General features: G+C 38.7%; 2 protein-coding genes across 3 annotated transcripts in view; one reads left to right on the forward strand and one right to left on the reverse strand.

Moving 5' to 3' along the window:
* Nucleotides 1-5,224: 5,224 nt before the first annotated feature.
* Nucleotides 5,225-7,910, forward strand: LOC144628827 (uncharacterized). The gene is made up of 2 exons (XM_078486940.1): nucleotides 5,225-5,476; nucleotides 5,576-7,910. Exons 1-2 carry the CDS (start codon nucleotides 5,225-5,227, stop codon nucleotides 6,587-6,589), a joined length of 1,266 nt encoding a protein of 421 aa, XP_078343066.1. The 3' UTR covers nucleotides 6,590-7,910.
* Nucleotides 7,911-11,007: 3,097 nt separating this feature from the next.
* Nucleotides 11,008-19,968, reverse strand: part of LOC144628292 (serine/threonine-protein kinase TBK1-like) — a 28,712-nt gene continuing 19,751 nt past the window's right edge. For both annotated transcript variants that reach the window (XM_078486373.1, XM_078486374.1), the window contains 8 exons: nucleotides 18,552-18,670; nucleotides 17,427-17,515; nucleotides 16,452-16,590; nucleotides 15,746-15,842; nucleotides 14,980-15,146; nucleotides 14,387-14,458; nucleotides 13,504-13,569; nucleotides 11,008-12,892 (listed from right to left, as the gene is read on the reverse strand). In XM_078486373.1, the coding sequence (XP_078342499.1) occupies nucleotides 12,856-12,892; nucleotides 13,504-13,569; nucleotides 14,387-14,458; nucleotides 14,980-15,146; nucleotides 15,746-15,842; nucleotides 16,452-16,590; nucleotides 17,427-17,515; nucleotides 18,552-18,670 (786 nt within the window). In that variant the 3' untranslated portion in view covers nucleotides 11,008-12,855. The remainder of the gene's footprint in view (nucleotides 12,893-13,503; nucleotides 13,570-14,386; nucleotides 14,459-14,979; nucleotides 15,147-15,745; nucleotides 15,843-16,451; nucleotides 16,591-17,426; nucleotides 17,516-18,551; nucleotides 18,671-19,968) is intronic.

Consider the following 19,968-nt stretch of genomic DNA (forward strand, 5'->3'; position numbering starts at 1 on the left):
CCAACACATGTGAAACTCAAATGGCAAGTGGGCGCACTTAAGTTTTGTTCGTTGTCTCGTTTCAGGACGTGATGTTACTGTTAGTAGTAACATCACGTAGTATCATGTCCATGTGTATATTAGAAAACAACTTTTAGCAAGATAACGAAGAATCCTCGAGTTAACATCAATTGTAGTTATCGGCGAAATGAGAAATAAAAATGCGACGCTAACTGGATGTTTTGTACCGATGTAGAGATTACGCGCCATGTGTGTTTCTGTTTCAAATTTCAGGTACCGCCATTGTGTTTGCATTAGAAAATACTGAGTTCACCCGTTAGTTTCCTGCCAAATTTACCTTATACAATAAGCTGTACAATGCCCCTTATACTGCGGTCCATTGCTTCTGCTTATGCTCAAAGAAGAAAATACAACTGACGTCAAATTGCAGGGAAAAATGACCAAAATAATTTAAAACTAACGAAAACTTCACCTAAATAAAGCCACTTGCGACAGAAATTACGCACTTTGCATAGAAATCTCTTTCGAAAAACGCACAACCAAACCATTGTCAGGAAAATTACAAAACACAAAAATTGACATGCAAGTAAAATATAAACAAGATGTTAAGCCATTAGAAGCTAAGTTATACGCGCGGCCGAGCAAGTATCAAGACGGCCGATTTTGAGAAAAAGACAGTACCATAAAACCAAACCAGGACCAAGCTATCAAGAAACTAATTCCCTCGAACCATCCTTGTGTATCGATCATGTCGGTGGAATTTAATGCAGCGTCACTCGCCATTTCCTCCAGCGAAACCAGGTCAGTGTTTTATTGCCCGAAGGTTCCGCATTTCATCTGGGACCTAAATAACACAACTTCTCTTAAGATTGTTGTTGCGGTCATGATCATTGCCTGTCCCGTTACCATTCTGTTAAACCTCTTGATGATAATAGCAGTGAAGACGAGAAGAGAATTGCAAAAGAATTCAAACATTCTGCTGTCTAGTTTAGCAGTAGCTGATTTTTTGGTGGGCGCTATATCTATGCCACTGACTATTACTTTAAACGCGCTAGTTCTGCAGAAGATTTTAGATGAGGATCTTATCTGTACGATAGGTATCATAAGTGACTTTGTACTTTACACCGCTTACGGTGTGTCGTTTGTACATTTGCTGCTAATTGCTTGGGAAAGGTACGTTGCGATAGCAAAATTTACGGAGTACAAGGCGATTGTAACAAGAGACCGCATAAAGAAGTACGCGGTAATTGCATGGCTGTCAGCGTTACTAATGGTTGCTCCAGTGATTATTATGGAAGCCGTTGGCGTCGTTTATGAAGTTGTAGTAGTCGCGTATGTAATAATCGGCATTTTCTGGCTAGTGTGCTTTTTTCTTATTGCATACTTCTATGCAAGGGCCTACCTCGGAGTTAAAAAATGGAACCGAACGCAGGCACGCCTGGTGTCAGTGAATACTCTTGTCAAAGCGAAGCGTGAAACTAAGATTGCTTACACAACTTTCTGGTTGACAGTTTTCGCCGGTATCTCCGGTCTTCCCTGCATTATCGTTTATTCGGTTTATCCTTTCGGCGGAATTTTAACCTTTTTCCTGAAGGGTTCCATTTTCCGATGGGCAGAAGCAATACTTCACTTAAACTCTCTCGTCAATCCATTGTTATACTCGTATGGAAACAGGCCCTTAAAGAAAGCTGCACTGGAGCTGTTAAGGTGCAGAAAGCCTCAAAGAATCCAGCCAGAAGCTCGCACTGTGCGTCGAATTAGGCAACGACCGCGGCGCTATTCCGTGGCATCGCTAGATGTAGAAGAGCTTCAAATCCGACAAAAACGCTCCCGCGTGATAAGATCAGAAACTTGCGGTGCTGCGACGAGCTCGGATACGGTTCGGCGAAAGTCGAATGAGACAGTGAAGGAAAGACCCATATCAGCCATATCAGCTCCATCGATGGTAGCAAACGATGCGTTCTTTACACAACAGCCAAACAAACTAATTGTAACAGCTCAGATTGAAAGTGCTCCGAGAAAGAAACGCATTCAGCAAAATACTGAATTACCGAAAGATAATACGGAGCTCAAACTGAGATCTCAACATCATATCGGTGGTAAAATTGTGCGATCATCGTCCCTGAATGAAAACTCCTTCGTCAAACTAACAAACTGTCGTCAAAATGCAGCAGGGAAGATTTTGTCGAGATCCAGCTCAGACCCAACATCATCAACAAACTTTAACGCATCGGACAACAAACAAACTGTTGCTGAGCAAAGCGTTTAGTTTCTAAAGAAACTGTTATGCTGCGTCCACAGACAGGTGAATCTGTTAGCAGATTGTTAAAGGGCCTTTGTCACGGATTTTAACAGATTTTTGAACAGCCAGAATATTTATTTGTGTCGTAGGTAACCTAAAAATAATGGTCCATTTTCATTATAAATTGCTATATTAGAACACTGAAACTGTTAGAAAGCATCTTTGGCTGCGGATGGCAAGGATGGAAATGGATTACAATTTGAAAAATTAAGGCTAAACTTATCAAGTTGTTTCCGCGCGTTCTCAAAAAAATCGATACTACTGATACCCGTGGTTTTGATTTCTCTCCGCAAATTAAGGTTTTATCTTCCTTTAGATGTTCAAAGATAATGTTTTTCATGGGCTAAGTTGGCTACAACTAATTTCAGAACAGGTTAGACCAAAAATCCGCAAAATCCCCGTTGCGTAGCTCCTTTAACTTGAAGTTGAAAAAGGTAGAGTGGAATCCTGATATCTCAAACCCTCAATTTTTCGAAGTTTTCGATAACTCTAACCAAAAGTAATTTCCCTTGGATTTGTTTCAACCTGTCGAACTCTGCAATTTGGTCCCCGATGTTTCAAACTCTCAGATTTTTCGAACCAGTTTTCGTTTCCCCTTTAAGAGGTTCGAGAAATCGAGATTCTACTGTAAATTAACCGCCGTAGCGAATTTAGAAATGCTGATTTTTCGAGCGTTAGCCCTTCTTCGAAGCGTAGAATGATAGACATTAGGGAAAGGGTCAAAACTATTGTACTCAGACAGGACCCACCACTCTGCAAAAAGACAGGTGGTCTCTTCATGTACCCCCACTTCCCCACCTTAAAAGCTGGTGTATTGTTTGTATAGCCCCCACTCTATCAGGAGTAGAAACTAAGAAAAAGATTCAAACATCCTTGTGCCATTTCTCCAGCAATGCGAGCTTCATGCACACCTAATATGAAAGTCTTGACTCAAATTTTGAAGCCAATAAATTTTGCCCATTTTGCTAATCAGACAGGTGGTATCTTGCATAACCCCCCTACCCCTACACAAGGTGGGTCCTCGTTGAGTACACTTGTTATGACCACTTCCCTTATGGATACACGTTGAAATAGTTGAGCGCAAATATTACAGATAGTGGACACGTTGAAATTGTTGCGCACAATTACAGATAGTTTGCACACGATGAAATTGTTACAGGCAATGTTACAAATAGTAGATACACGTTGAAATTGTTGCACGCAATGTTGCTCCCGTCACCTCCCCCTCCCCCGCGCTTCGCGCTCACACTCGCTTCGCTCGCCGATTCTCTCGCTCTTTTGCGTTAAAAAATAGAGAGGCTGTAGACAGTCTATGCAGATAGCAGAAATACGATGAAATTATTACGCGCAATGTTGTAGATAGTGGACACACGTTTAAAATTGTTGCGCGCAATGTTACAGATAGCGGACACACGTTGAAAATCGTTGGGTGCAATTAAATAGATAGTAGACACATGTTTAAAATCGTTGAGCACAATGTTGTAGATAGTGGACACACGTTGAAATTGTTGCGCGTAATGTTACAGATAGCGGACACACAGTCTCCTTTTCAACTGGTCAGCAACAGGAAGAAGTTCGGGCCCTGGGAACGGAACTGGATTGAAATTGAAAAGTCGTACTCGTAGTCGATCTTGTACTCCGACTTGAAGGTCCCTAAAATCTTGTAAAGCTCTTGTGGCGTAAAGCTTCTTTTTCAGTCACCATTGTAAAAGGGAGAACAACAAGCTTAACGCTGAACAACTCAAGTTTGTAACAAGATGGAAAGCAATAAATAAGTTGAAGAATATCGCGAAACAGTTTGTTGCGTACTAGCTGGCTTATACTGCTTGATTTCAAACCTTAGCTCAATAAGCCTGTAGACGTTCCCTCTTCTTTCGACGACCCGGCAAAGACTGAGACGGAGAGAAAATTGGTGACGATAGAGTCCAGACTCCCCTGAGCCGAGAACGCCTGGGGAGAAGGTTGGTGCAAACCCTACGTGAAGCGTTTGGGAATGATTAACTTAGAAAGAACTTAGTCAGTAGATAGCTTGTCTTCACCCTTACCCATCGGGCAAGTGAAAATAAAAACTTAATAGCCTAACAGGAAAATCTACATCTCCTGGACGACTGAACAAGACTCTTTTTGAGCCCTATCTGACCATAATACTATTAAACAGTTGCTAGCAACATGACTCATTATCAAAACTTGCAAAACATTTCTTCCCTTTTCCTGATTTCAACAAGAAATTTAATTTTAAAAACGCTTTGTTGTCTTCATTATTCATCACTAAATTCATCGGCTGAAAACGACATGAATTTAATCACTGAAGTTGTTAATACTGCGCTTTCGAATTTGCACTGAGATATATTCTTCTTTGAGTCGAATCAAATTTTTGCGAATACAAAAGTTTTATATTTGAACTGTTGACTCCCGAGTACGAAAAAACGACAAATAATAGCTTAGCGTTTATCCACAACTTCGAATTGCTTCGGGTTCCTACCGTGAAATCGAGCCGCACGTCCTGATCACGTGGAAGTCCAAGGTTCAACCTGCTGTCGCCCCAGGGAGTTATACAGTTTTGACGCGCGTCACGTGATACGCTCTCGTCCAATAGAAAACTGCATTTCAGTTAAGGGGTATAACAAGGCTATATAATACATTAACAATTTCGGCAGAAACTGCACGCAAATAAAAAACATTCATTTATTGTTTTTTTTATTTATTTTGTAGAGTATCAGCGAGTATAGATTCACGCTTCCGGTTTGGCAGCTCGCGTTTCGCGCCCTGATCGTGTAAAAAAAGCTCGACTTGTAGGCAAGGCTACAGAGAGTATCACCAGAAATGTAAGACGCTGTTTAGGCCTGGGAATAAATTTTTCTGAATCACATGCACATAATGTACACACCGGGGGGGGGGGGGGGGGGGGGTTAGCAAGAGCAGATGCATGAACATCATCGTCGAACAACACCCAACGCATTGAAACAACAAATACGAATCCAGACTCTTACTCTTCTAATCACGTTCATAATGAAATCCCAAAAGGAATTGGACGATAAAAAAAAAGCGAAAACCGCACTAAAGGAGAAAAAGGGAGATATAGGAGAGAAGAAGCCATCAAAACAAGGAGAATCCGTGGTAACTCCTTCAAGTGAGAAAGACTTGAAAAAAATTAAGTACTATTATCCCAAAAAAGTGAGTAAAAATATGCGGACGCAGTAAAATAATTGCACCTTTTCTACTGTATTTGCAACTTTTGATTTGGGTGCTAACACATACGTTGTTTTATTCTAGATAACCAACGCCGTCAAAAACAACTTTCGAACGCATCTGACTAAGAGCGACGAGATTCAGAAACTCATAGACGCTCCAAGCTTTCATGGTCTTACTCGTGACCGTGTCACTCTCGGTAAAGAATGGGACAAACTTCTCTCCAAAAGAATAGAGGAGATAAATGAAGAGGTTGATAAAAACGAAGAGGAGATAAATGAAGAGGTCGATAAAAACGAAGAGGAGATAAATGAAGAGGTCGATAAAAACGACGAGGAGATAAATGAAGAGGTCGATAAAAACGAAGAGGAGATAAATGAAGAGGTCGATAAAAACGAAGGGGAGATAAATAAAGAGGTCGATAAAAACGATGAGGAGATAAATGAAGAGGTCGATAAAAGTGCGGCCGATTCGTTATTCGACCTGCTTAAGAAAAACTTCGGTATAGAACTTCTTGTAAGCCATATGCCATTGTATGGCTACATGTATAGTGAAGAACCGTTTAAAGTTTATTTCTGGGATGGAAACGCTGATGCAGTAGGCTGGTATTACAACAACGCAAGAAAGAGGTACGAGTATGCCATTGTAGATTGGAAAGTTCTCGACCTATTAGAGTATTGGGATCAGAGTTTCGCATGTGGAAAGCACTTACACCAGTGTTTGGTGTATGCAAGGCTTCTTCAGCTACATATGAAACTCGACTACCTGCCATCCATCCTGATAGTACCCATCTCCAATAACAATGGCAAAGACATCCACCCTGGCTTTTTCTGGGATTATCCAGAGGAATGCATAAGGGCGATAAAAGGATTTTTGTGGTCTATCGAGCAGCCCGCAAAGCCTCCAAAGAAAATCATTTGGTCAAAAGATCTTTTCAGTGAAACGTTGGAGGAAAGCGACCTTGATGAAGAAGAACTATTAACAGAAGAAAAGTGCTTGAAAGATCTCTTTGCTGAAGGGGCTAAGGTAAAGGACTTACTTAAGGCTCTTGACTATAACGGACTGAAACTAATTAAGCCAAGGAAGACTAAAACCTGAAAAATATTCTCCTTGCTTTATTTGTAAACACATTTGGCCGCTTTAGATATCGAGTTTAGAGATTTTTTTTTCAGAATAACTATTTAAAGTTTGAGTCCCATCGGCATTTTACAGATTCTTTGTTTTTTACCTATTTTTTTCTTGAAATAAACGAACGCTTTAAGTTTTATAGTAAAGAGCAGGAGCGCCATCTTAGTTTCAGCAGACGTTCTGGATTTGCATATCGACTCTGTACACATAAAAAACCCTAGAGCGTTCTATTTCTGGACATTTTTGTGTTGACATTCAGTTTTCATGATCACATTTCAGATGCATATTCTACCAGTAGCTTCAAGCTTGACTACATTTAAAGCATTACACAGCCAAGAACTAATTTGATTAAATTTTGTAAACGGCTCATAGCAACTTAAAACATCCATTCCTTTAGTAAGTTGTGGTGTTTGTCATGAAAATTCTTAGAAAACGAAAGATAGAGTTTAACCTTAACCTTTTGACTAGTAAGGACCAATCATATCCCTTTCTCTCAAATGTTATTTTGCACTCTTTGAAAAATGAACAAAGGCATCCTGCGTCACTAATCACTCAGCTGTCAAATATGGCCTGATGCCAGTGAGGCGGAACTTATGAGAGAAATTTTTAATACCAGAGATTTAAACAGCCAAAATTTATATTTGTGTCGTAGGAAAGGTAAAACTTATAGTCCATTTTTATTAAAAATTGCTATAATAGAGCACTGAAACTGTTAACGAGCGTCTTTGGCTGTAAATTGCTCGGATGGAAATGGATTGTAACCTAAAAAAATTAAGGCTTTACTTTCACTTTACAAGTTTTTTCCGCGCGCCTTAATTTAAAGAAATCGATATTTATAGCCGTAGCTTGATTTCTATCCGCAAACTGTAAGGTTACGTCTTCCTTTAGATGTTCAAAGAATTTTTTTCATGGGTTACGTTGGCTATCACTAATTTCAGAACAGCTTAGGCAATTTCTTTTGAATAAGAATTTTTTCAGCATTGAGATGTAAGTAAGTAAGTAAGTAAGTAAGAAAGTAAGTAATTAAGTTAGTTAGAAGTACCTATATCTCTTATTTCTCTAATCACGGTGATTTTCCTATATTTTAAATTTTTTAGGATGACATGTTATATTTTTGTATGAAATTTTAGCGAAAGGTTGGTTGTCTTATAATGATATTTTACGGTCATTTACCGGCTTTTTATTCCAAAGCTGAAGAAATATTGAGTAGATTGCACTGAAAAAAGCGCTTATTATCGTTTTTATCAGCAGCAAGTTTTTTAACGAACTGTTAAATATTTGGTTGCATCACAGGGAGACCACAACAGTTGAAAAATGGAATAAATAATTAAAAGAATATTATTCACGTGGTTCCGTACGTGTTCTGTGTTGTTTTTCTTTATGCGTAGTCGTTAGACACGACAGCACTGTTGTCGTATGCTGAGCTGTATTGTGCGCGAGCGGATTTCAGATATGCTAATTTTCTGTTTTCTTAATAATAATTGACAAGGGTGGCAACTCTTTCACGAACCGATTTGAACATACTTCACGAAAGCGCTTCGAACTCTTTTCTTCCTCGCCCTTTTGCGACTAAAATCGACACAAACGAAAGCTGGATAATTTTTGAATACGCTCACCTGTCTGTTTCCTGAAAAGAAGCGATTCCCAGAGAGAATTTGAGCTCCCTTTTAGCTGTTTTCCTCAGGGTTTTTTTTCGTTACAGCTGCGGCCAGTTACCTTGGCACATTCGTCAGCGATTTACGCGCCATCAAGTGCAAATCACCTGCGCTCCCTCCCTCGCAGAGATTTTTTTGCGCGAACACTCACCTCTCCTGGTCAGTCGAAAATTGCGTAGCGAGAAAAAAAAAACACAAACATCCGGATGTTTGTAATTGATGTTTGTGTTTTTTTTTTCTCGCTACGCAATTTTCGACTGACCAGGAGAGGTGAGTGTAACTGGCCGCAGCTGTAACGAAAAAAACCCCTGAGGAAAACAGCTAAAAGGGAGCTCAAATTCTCTCTGGGAATCGCTTCTTTTCAGGAAACAGACAGGTGAGCGTATTCAAAAATTATCCAGCTTTCGTTTGTGTCGATTTTAGTCGCAAAAGGGCGAGGAAGAAAAGAGTTCGAAGCGCTTTCGTGAAGTATGTTCAAATCGGTTCGTGAAAGAGTTGCCACCCTTGTCAATTATTATTAAGAAAACAGAAAATTAGCATATCTGAAATCCGCTCGCGCACAATACAGCTCAGCATACGACAACAGTGCTGTCGTGTCTAACGACTACGCATAAAGAAAAACAACACAGAACACGTACGGAACCACGTGAATAATATTCTTTTAATTATTTATTCCATTTTTCAACTGTTGTGGTCTCCCTGTGGTTGCATGCTAGGAAGCCATTGTCTTTGGTTGCTAAGTGGCCATTGTCTATAGTCAATTTGGTTGCTAAGTGGCCATTGTCTAGTCAATTTGGTTGCTAAGTGGCCGTTGTCTAGTCAATTTGGTTGCTAAGTGGCCATTCTCTAGTCAATTTGGTTGCTAAGTCGTCATTAAATAATAATAATGGATTGATGTGTGGAGAGAAAGAACTTAGAAAAAAATTCTGAGTTCACAGATGGGACTCGAACCCACGACCTTCCGTACACTAGTCGGACATTAAGTCGTCATTGTCCGTCAATTTGGTTGTTAGGTAGCCACTATCCAGCCAAATAAAAGTTTAATATTTTGTAAAGCTCTTGTGGCGTAGAGCTTCTTTTTCAGTCAACATTGTAAAAAGGAGAATACCAAGCTAAATCATCAACTACTTACGAGTAAGCTGTAACAAGGTTGAAACCAATAAATAAGTTCAGGAATAACGCGAATCACGTTGTTGTGTGTTGGCTGGATTTAAAACCTTAGTGCAAAAAACTGTTTCAAAAAGGTTTATTTACTTTAGTCCCTGCTGTAGACGTTCCCTCTTGTTTCAATGACCGGGCAGAGACTGAGACAGAGAGGGTATTCGTGACGAAAGAATTTAGACTCCCCTGAGTCGACTTTGCCTGGGGAGAAGGCTGGTACAAACCCTGCGTGAGGCGTTCGGAAATCTGATGTCAAAGAATTTCCAAAAAAACATTTCTTAAATATTCCGTCTTTAAACATAAGGAACCCTACAAAAGATTTACTAATAAGATTAAGGGGCGTAGATTTACCTGAAAGCGTTAAGTTTCGTGCTTTAGTGAGTAATTAACCGTGCGAAGCCGGTTCATAATCTGGCCGGCGTTTTTTTTTTTGTCGGTTCCAGACCCACGCGGCCCAGCCGGCTCCTTAGTCACGGTCACGCAAGATTCATGTGTACTAGCAATCACTCATTTAACATGAAAACTCTACTCTCTGTTTAGAGTAAAATGTATCTTTTTGTGTCATTCGAGTGTTAGACCAGAAGAGAGGACTGGATAATCACATAGAGTCTACATAGCGAAACCAAAGACCGCTTGGACATGTCCAAGCTATTTAAAACTACCATTACGTGAGACCCATGCGACGCGATCGCTCGCCTGTAGCTATAAATAATCATTCACCTATTTTAAAAATATTTACAAATTCTCTGCGCTCTGTTTGTGTGAAATATTTATTTTTGTGTTATTCAAGCGTTTGGCTGGGAGCAAGTACAAGTCGTACAATTTACCTGGAACGTTTTGAATATTGCAAAACAACGACTTGTTTCTGGATATTTCAATTTTTGTTTTGAGTTTATTTTGGGAATCGCAACGAAAATTGCAAGCTCAGCAAGAATGTGTCAAGGCACGGGATACACGTCATCGCACCAGGGGAACTACCTGCTAAATCGCGCAGTCAGGTATGCTCTATTTATATACTTGCAAAAGCTCGTCGGACGACGCTAAACGGAGAAATACAACGGAATGGCCTTAGTCTACTCTATTTTGGCGTGAAATGGACTTCTTTTTAATGCCATACATTAACTGGTTTGGGTTTATTTTATTGAACATTCCGAACAAAATAAATATTTGCATGCGTAAGCAGGACTTTATCCGGCCAGCCATGTGGTTTAAAGCAAGAGATGTCGCGATGAAGGAATTCATGTCACGCACATTCTGTGACTCACGCAAACACGACCTGTGTATCTCTCAAGTGACTGCCTTCTAAAGATTTTTTACAGTGCGGCGCCGTGCCTTTCTAGCCAAGGAACTGAAAGAGGTGGTCAAAAATTAACCGCACGGTTATAAATTGCTTGAAGTTTCTTGTTTTGCAGTAGACTGTTCGGTTACAAATTTAATTTATCAGTTTCTTATCAAAACGAGAAAAAGAAATGCTTCAATGAACTTGACCTTGCGCTTTTAGTTGTAGGAACAGTTGGAAACAAGCCTTTGAATCAACGTTTTAACATTTGTTTATAAAAAATAAACAGTAGAATCGTTAAAGCACATTTATTAATTACACGAAAAACGGTCCGACTACAAAATTAACAGTAACATGTGTATACTGCAAATAAGCTTTTAGTTCAAACCTAAGAATAAGGTTACTAGACAAAAACTCCTTTTAACTATAATCTTAAATTGCTCTTTTTACTTAGCATTTATCCCCAGCTCTACGAAAATCAACTTTGTTTATATCTTTTTACAGCAAACGTACAAACAAAGATGTTAAACTGTTTTTCAGCCCACAAATAAACTGCTGTTCTAGGTTTTTATGCAACATTGGCTTACTGCAAGCCGACAGTAGCTTGGTTTAACTTTGACGACTATGGGCTAACAGCCAGCCAACATCCTTGATTAGAAGTAATTTTGCAGTTTGTTGGGCACTGATTGGGAGACAGTTCACATCCAACTAACTTACAGTGAAAAATTTTTGAGGCATATACAGACAGACAGGCGATTGCATTCTAAGGTATACAATAAGTGAAACAACTCTGTTCAAACTAAGCAAACATGAGCAAGTAAAGTTTAAACTTAAGCTAGTTTTCAGAACTTAAGCTACACAAGCTATCATTGCTACTACTGGAAATTCAAGTTGGGCTTAAACAACTTTATATTTTACAATGTACAGTGAAAATAACCGTGCAAGTATTTCCTAAAGCCAATCACCAAGCAATTCAGTTAGGTTAGGATACACAAAATTGCATAGCAATCTGATAAATCTATCGAAATTAAAAAACCGCGATTCACAGGCTTAGTGGGTTCTCTGTGAATAAAAAATTTGACGTTAATTGTGACCTTGTGTTAGACGTTTAAATGAACAAAACAACTGAACAAACTCTTGCCTCTAAACACTACTTACTCAGATAGATCAAATTGTAAACAATATCTAACATGCAAAAATACCTTCATTTACCCTAAAGGCTGCAAAATGGAAATAATTCATACCTTATTGCTATAATACACTTGCATAATTCACTTATCATTTTAACAGACTTGTTTATATCAGTAATGATTTGTCTCGTCTTTTATCTATCTATCTTGTCTTTCTTTTTCAATAAGGGCTACTGTGGTCTATTTTAGCATGGTAAGCTTAAAATGTCCCTTGACCATACAAACCCGACCATACAGGAACCCATTACGAAATCTGCGCAAGTCTTTATACGTTTAAGTCAAGTTAATTACGTTTTTTTCTCGCAAATTAAGGGAGCATTCCTTTCGAACACCCAGTGATGTCCCTCTTAAATTTCAATCACAGATCTATCAAAGCAATATGGCTTCGTTTCTGTTTATAACTATTTAGATTATTCTTCAGTTGGTAGATCGCTGTTTTGCATAAATCACAAACAAAACGCAATGTAATGATTTTGAAAGGTAGCCAGGGTGGCTCTGTTAAGCCTGGGACCCAGTCTCAGCACCAGACCCTTTGATCCGAGCGGGTAAATACCCACAATGCTCTTCATTGTCCATGCTGTTCAGAGGCAATGCTGTGAGATTTGCAACATGAAAGTTGCCTTCAATACGTTGAAGCTTAAATCACAGCCTGGGAAGCCTGTGGTATTGAACAAACATGGTAGGCCTGTGGCTGAACCGAGTACAGATTGATAGCTGGATTCCAACACTCCAGGAATGCTCAGACAGAGCTGTGTCACACCACTCCACAGTCGTGACTAAAATGAATACTGCAACATAAGGTGAAAGTGTGGAGACTGGGATCGGACACCATATGGAATATGGGTATCTCCGTTTTTAACGTCATCATAACACACATCATTTTGTTATCAGCCTCTCAGGACACCTTATTTTGGAGTATTTATTTTAGTCACGATTATCTATCCACCATTGTTAGTTTTGCGATTCTTCGGCTACTGTTTCGTGCAGTCTGTGGGAATATGAAAACAGAAAATGGTCAAAACTGGATTCCTTGAGCAATCAATAAGCAATAGAGCAGTTTTCAATAGAGTGTCGTAAAACCAAAACCAAAGTAATTACTCTGGCCAATCGCAAAGGACACAGACAATCCAGTTAACCAATCAAAACTCGAAGCAAATACATGTAGCTGACGCGAAGCGCGGGAAAACGTGCGCGAGCGAGTCACAATTGGTTTTGGTTTTAATTCTGATTGGTCGAGAAAGTGGCGCGAGATTTTTAAACCAATCACTAAGCGTAGTAATGCAAAACCAAAGCAAACGCAAATTACTTTCGACACTCAAGTGAAACCGTTCTATCATGTAAGCCAGAAACCCATAAGGGTTGAAAACCCTTATGGAAGTTTCTGTGTAAGCTTAATACTGTATTGTTTACAAGGCAACAAGATGCAAAGCAAAAAGATTCTGTCAGTGGAGAAAAACTGCTCTAAATGATATACTGGTAAATTATGGAAAAAGTGAAGTGTTGTTCGAGCACAACTGAACTTGAAGCTGGCCTGTTATTTATAGCTAATAAAGGAACCATGTATAAAGTTTTCAAGCTTACAGATTTTTTGTTACTTACTGTTCCACATTTTTCATCAAGTGCTCGTTGATTGATGAATAAAGTTTAATGAAGCTGCCAATGACACTAAAGGGAGATAAATAAAGCTGTAAATGGCGAGGAAAAACAATGAAGAAAAATTCCAGAAGCAGAGAGAAAACAACATGAAGCGATATAAAATTAATAAGAATAATGAATTTATTAACGAGACACAATCATTATTATAATTTACTTGCTATTTCCATTACTTGGAAATAGCACTATATAAGTACAGTTGAACCCCGTTATTTCGAACCGTCAGGGAAAACAAAAATAGTTCGAAATAGCAGGAGTTCTTGCCGATAACAGGAGAAATGATAGTAAATGACTGAAGGGCAATTCCAAGGGAAATGGATTTTAGTTCCAAATAACAGGGAATTCGAGATAACCAAGTTCGAATTAGCGGGGTCTAACTGTGAATTAATGTCATCATCATCATCATCATCATCTTCACCATCATCATCATCATCATTGTACTGCCATACCGTTACAGTTGTAAATCTTGACTGACATTTTTGTTGGTTTTCCAAATTAACCAGCCAATCGAAGATTAGAATTTCACACGTGAAAAGGTACTGATTTTGACTTCTGCACATCTCATACAACTAATATTTGGTTGGGAGATGCAGTGCCTTAACACACCCGTGTCTCATGACCCGAGTAAGACTAGCTTTTTCTAGCATCTCAGATTAACTTGGGTCTTAATTGCACCACATAAGTGTACGAACTAACATAAAGATAACAGAAATTCAAGTAAAATATTTTTAAGGAGCAACGGAACAGCGGAACAGTGCGCTACTTTGTAAAACAATAATCTAGCATGGTATGCCCGCAAAACGCACAGAGGGCTAATTTAACTATTTACCTTTCAATTTGTTGTGTGTTTTGCTTGGCTGTCCTGACCGATTCTTTTGTAATAACTGACAGTGAATCAAGTCTGCAAGAAAACAACAAACAGGTTTTCAGGAAAGGGTTTGTAATGTCTTCTTTGGTGAGAAAACTTCACACTACATGTTGTCTGCAGGTCATACAAACTTCCCTTCTGTTTATCCTTCTCTGTCTGCATGCATTACGACTCTATGAGCCTAACTAACATTTTCTGAGCTCTTTTAAGGTGGCATGTAATTGTTTAGATATACCCGTCTTTGGCATTCTATTGCTGCTACACCTGTAATGTTGAGGCTTAACTTTCCGAGCATCCTTGAAATGGTTTTACTAATAAACAAATTGGAGTCACTAAGACGTCAAAATTTTTCTGCCTAAAATTTAAAAATTTTTTTTTTTTTTTAAGGAAATTTTTTTTTTTTTTAAAAAAAAAAATTTCTGTTAGAAAATTGTCAGAGCCACTTTTAATTTACGCAAAAATAACGTAGCCCTAGTTTAAGCGCCGGCCTCCAAAAAGACCAACTACTTTATTTGTAGACTTAATTTGAATGTTACAAAATCCTTGATGCATACTCATTTCCGAGTTGGTTCATGGTGACTCCATTGATCACTGGGTCAGTGTGTCCGTTCTCAGTGATAGGACCTGGATCTGTTCTTTCCGGAACAGAGCTTGAAGAAGTGATAACTTTTTGAAGCTTCTGGACTATCTTCTTGGATTTCTCTTTGCACTCTTCTTGAACCTAAAACAAACACACAAAGAATGTTCTAATCTCTAAGCCATACAATTACAATTATGAATGATGCAGCATCTTTGAATAAGGGTTTCACCCGGATGTTAAGGCTAGACTGACACTTTGTAAAGTACAACATGAAGTACTGCTCAACAGAAGCACACTAGGGTTTCATCCACAGACTTAAAAGTTAAAACCACATGAAAGTACTGCTCAATAGCTTTCATTTGAATGGTCACACACCAGGGATTCATCCAGACTTAAATATTAGAACCACGTCGCGCAGCATAATAAACAGTACCACATGAAAGTACTGCTCTAAAGCTTTCATATGAATGGTCACACACTAGGGTTTCATCCACAGACTTAAACGTTAGTACCACCTTGTACAGCATAATAAACAGTTCCACATGAAAGTACTTCTCAATAGCTTTCATTTGAATGGTCACACACCAGAGATTCATCAACTAAGACTTAAAAGTTAAGCGTTGTACAGCGTAATAAACAGTACCAGCACTGTTCAAAAGCCTTCATTTGAATGGTAACACACATCGGTTTCATCCAGAGACCTAAAGTCAGAACACCATGGATACAGTTATCAGACTTACCGTTTGCAAAGCAAGAAGATAAGCATCCTTGGCTTGAGTCTGACCCACAAATGTAGTGTGAAAATTCTCAGCCTCATCATAACATCGGTTCACTTCGCTGCAAAAGCCAAATTAAATTAACTTGGTTAATAGGCGTGCAATACGTACAGGGCCTTTGTAGCTGCACTGTCCTCTGCACTCAAATAAAAGGGAGCCAATTTATGCTTTGAATTTTGCAGAAACCAATTTTCTGATCATCCAGGGTCAAAATTAATAAAACTGGAATTACCAGTACACCATCATGTCCTTTGGACAGGCAACTGTCCAACTTTGCTTGCCCGAGGCAGTTATACATGCTTGTCTAAGTTTACTTTTTTGTGTTAAAACACGACTTAGTCTGTAGCAGACAGCTTGCCCCCAGTTGGCAATTGAAAATGAAAAGTGACAGGAGAATCTACTTCTCCTGGACAACTGGATGGGACTGTGTTTGAGTCCTTTCTGACCATAATACTGTCAAACAGTTATTACCAAGAAGACTCATCAAAACCTGCAAAAATTCCTCCCCTTTTCCCTGACTTTGACAAGAAAAATTGACACTTTTCCTGACCAGCTACATACTAAACTTCATGACTTTACCCTGACACTAAAAAATATTTCCCCCAATTTCTCCTGATCTGCAGTCCGAGTCATGTTATAAATAAAGAATTTATTAATAAATATGAATTACTTGAGCCACTGAACAAGCTGTCCATGTAATTCACTTCTTTTCCCCAAAGACTCATCAGTTACTTCAGTGATTTTATTGCACAGGGATACTATCTTCTTCCTGTCAAAGATGTGTCTCTGTTCATCAGCATACGACAATCCTAAGGAAAATAAAATCAATTAACATTATAAGAAAGGTAAAACTTAAACTCAGTTCCTAAGGATTGGACATCCCATATGACTCACCACTACAGGAGCTTACATGTATTCTGGTTTCGGTCACATAAAGCAACTAGAAATATTTATACTCTCCCCTAGATGGGAGGTGCAGTGGCCTGATGGTTAGCACATTGGAATCCCGGTTTAATCTAGATTGAGTGGCCCGGGTTTGAGCCCTGGCTGGGGTCACTGTGTTGTGTTCTTGGGCAAGACACTTTACTCTCACAGTGCCCCTCTCCACCCAGGTGTATAAATGGTACCACAGAATTTAATGCAGGGGGAGGGAGGGGGTAATCATGCGATGGACTAGCACCCCATTTAGGGGGAGTAGAAATACTTCTAGTCACTTCATGGTACTGAAACTGGGATAAGTTCTGAGCTGGCCTGATAGGCCACTTGGCACAAAGGCAGACTTAACCTTTACCTGCCCCTGGATGTTACATCACAATTTGCCAGTACCCTAGAAAGATTTATGCTCTGGGGGGTAGAGAAAGGCAGTGCGAGAGTAAACTAGTCTTGCACAAGAAATCAAAACAACTCTGGCCAGCTGGGTTTGAACCAAGAGCTCTCAATTCATAGGCCACAAGACATGACACCACCATACATCCCAAATTAAAACCTGGTTTTGTAACGTGTTAGAAACATTAGAGGCAAAAATAATTAGTCTGTAGGTGCTCACAGGCTAGAAATTATATGCCAAGCAAAATGTTTTCATAGCATTGTAACATCACCACAGGATATTATATCACATAATAAAGTTTACACTGGCAGGACTTACTTCTGTTTTGGCTGGTATGATGTTTGTCTTTTCTAAAGCTCTGGTAAATCTCTTCAATGTTTGTTGCATATGTTGACACCACATTAAAACTAAACAAAAAGGAGAAGATATAAATTATAGTGATCAGAATATAATAAAGATTATTTATAGCAGAACTATGTCAGTCCTAACTATCATAAAATGTTCCATATTAATTAAAAATAATTTTGGCACCAACTTTGTGATGTCATTTTCGTGCCCAAAAATTCGAAATTTGAAAAACAAAACAAACAAAAAAACATACAATTTTTCAGAATGACGAGTTCTATATTTATGCAGAATTTCAGGTAGCCGATATCAAAAACAAAAAAGATGAATGAAGGTGAGTGTTTTTTGGGTCACTTTGTGCCCACCGTGAAAATCCAAACAGTTCTAATAAATGGCATGCAATACATGCAGAAGCGATGACGTTTCACAAGGGGTCTTACATAATTTTGAGGAAATTTTGTAGCTTACATTTTTTAAACCTAAGAAGCAATGTTAGTGATTGTAGCATAGTTAGGATCTGATGGAATTCAAATAAATACAGTTGTTATGAATTCACAGCTCAAGGATGCAAAGTTAAAAATACATTTTCTTCGTAGATTTGCTCAATTGTACAACAGTAATATTTTATTTTATATTTTATTTTTTTTTTAGATTTCCCTATGTTGTCTCAACAAAGATTACGTTATATTATAGCGTGACTTGCGATAAATGACATACGATACGCGGGAGCTAGCTAATTTAAGCTGCGAAAAAGGTCAAACGGTCTCTTGCTCACAGCGGCCCTGTATTTTCTAAGAATTCGAAATTTCTGTCTACAAAAGCTAATAGATCCCATCATATAAAAAAAAAAAAAAAAAAAAAAATCATATAAAATTTAGTCTCTTTCGCTTATACATAGTTAAGTTCCATTCTAACTGCACGGGAGTATTTTGCTTTTGTGTTCTACGCGGCGATTTCTTGTTATTAAGTTAAACTTGATTTCTGTTCGATTGAGCTAAACGGATCCGGTCGATCGGCTGCCTGCATTAAAGCTATGACGTCATCAGTTACACGTCATCGCTTAAAAATTATTTTAGTCTATGGCATTACATAACTTACAAGTACGGATCCTCTGCATCCTTCCTGAAGGTTTCCAAGAAAGTGTAAAATCTGTCTGTCTCTATCACATCAGAAATCAGACTCCTGAACCTGTCAAGTCCCTCATTTGTCTTACGCAACTGTAAAAGGAAATCACATGTACATCCTTAGCCCATCAGTTTGAAATGTTTGAATTTGTTTTAACAAGTTTTTTACAAGAAACAGGGCTCTGCACGAACACGCAACTAGGAGGAGTAACGACCTACACCCACCAAAGCCCGAACGCAACATGGGCAAGAAAACTTTTAAGTACACAGGAACAAAATACTACAATTCATTACCCACCAATGTTAAAAGTGTGCCGTCCTTAAATAATTTTAAAAGTATGATAAAAAGGCATTTTTATTTGTAAATGTTATTTTTTAGAGTTTGTTTTCTTTAGATTTAGTTTTAATGCTTTTTAAAGCTTTATATAAATATTTTGTTCAAATTTTTATATTCTTAACATTTTTATATTGTACATAGTTTTATCGTCCCAGGGCCCCAATGGATACCAGCCTCGTTGCTGAATGGGCCACCCTGGTAAAATAAAGTTTCCTTACCTTACCTTAAACCTTAGGGTGTGGCCAATTAAATGAAAGATATTGAGCAGTACCATATTTTCTCGATTGAATTCTGGGTACTGAATAAACGCCGGGTCTCCAAGGTGGAGTTGAAAATAGCCCCCCCTCAGGTATATATTTGAGGTATAATAAAAAATAAGCTGTAGGTATATTACTAGTCAGATACATGTTTGTCAAAATTAATGAATAAAAACCCTGAACACTGGGCTCGAATAAACTGCAGGAGTCAAATAAACAGCGGGTACACCAGGCTTAGTTTGAAATTAACGTCTGGGGTGGTTAATTGAGAAAATACGGCACTTTCATGTAGTACTGTTTATTATGCTGTACAAGGTGGTTCTAACTTTTACATCTATGGATAAATCCCTAGTATGTAACCACTCAAATGAAAATTATTGTGGTACTGTTTATAATGCTACATGTACAGAGTAGCTTTAACTTTAAAGACTGAAGACTGAAAAAGTGACTGAGGAAGTAAAATTGCCAAAGACACTTGAGTTCACACTCTGATACTGGTTAGCTCAGTTGGTAGAGCGCCGGACTGCTGTGCGGGAGGTCGTGGGTTCGAACCCCAGACCGGACCAACACTCAGGGTCTTAAAATAACTGAGGAGAATGTGCTGCCTTTGTAATTACATCTGCAAATGGTTAGACATTCTAGTCTTCTCGGAAAAGGACGATAAACCGTAGGTCCTGTCTCCTGTATCTTCAGTCTTATAACAGGGGACGTTAAAGAACCCACACATTATTCGCAAAGAGTAGGGCACGAAGCTCCCGGTGTTGTGGTCTGGCCATGTGTAGTAAATTACAGTATGT

This window comes from Oculina patagonica, chromosome 10 (assembly GCF_052425735.1).
Source record: "Oculina patagonica isolate OP01 chromosome 10, crgOcupat, whole genome shotgun sequence".
Taxonomy (NCBI): domain Eukaryota; kingdom Metazoa; phylum Cnidaria; class Anthozoa; order Scleractinia; family Oculinidae; genus Oculina; species Oculina patagonica.

What these genes read in the sequence shown, in the direction of transcription:
- LOC144628827 (XM_078486940.1), top strand. Translation starts at nt 5,225, where the DNA reads ATGCATGAACATCATCGTCGAACAACACCCAACGCATTGAAACAACAA. An exon ending in AGTACTATTATCCCAAAAAA is followed by an intron (nt 5,477 to 5,575) that starts GTGAGTAAAAAT and finishes GTTTTATTCTAG; the next exon opens with ATAACCAACGCCGTCAAAAA.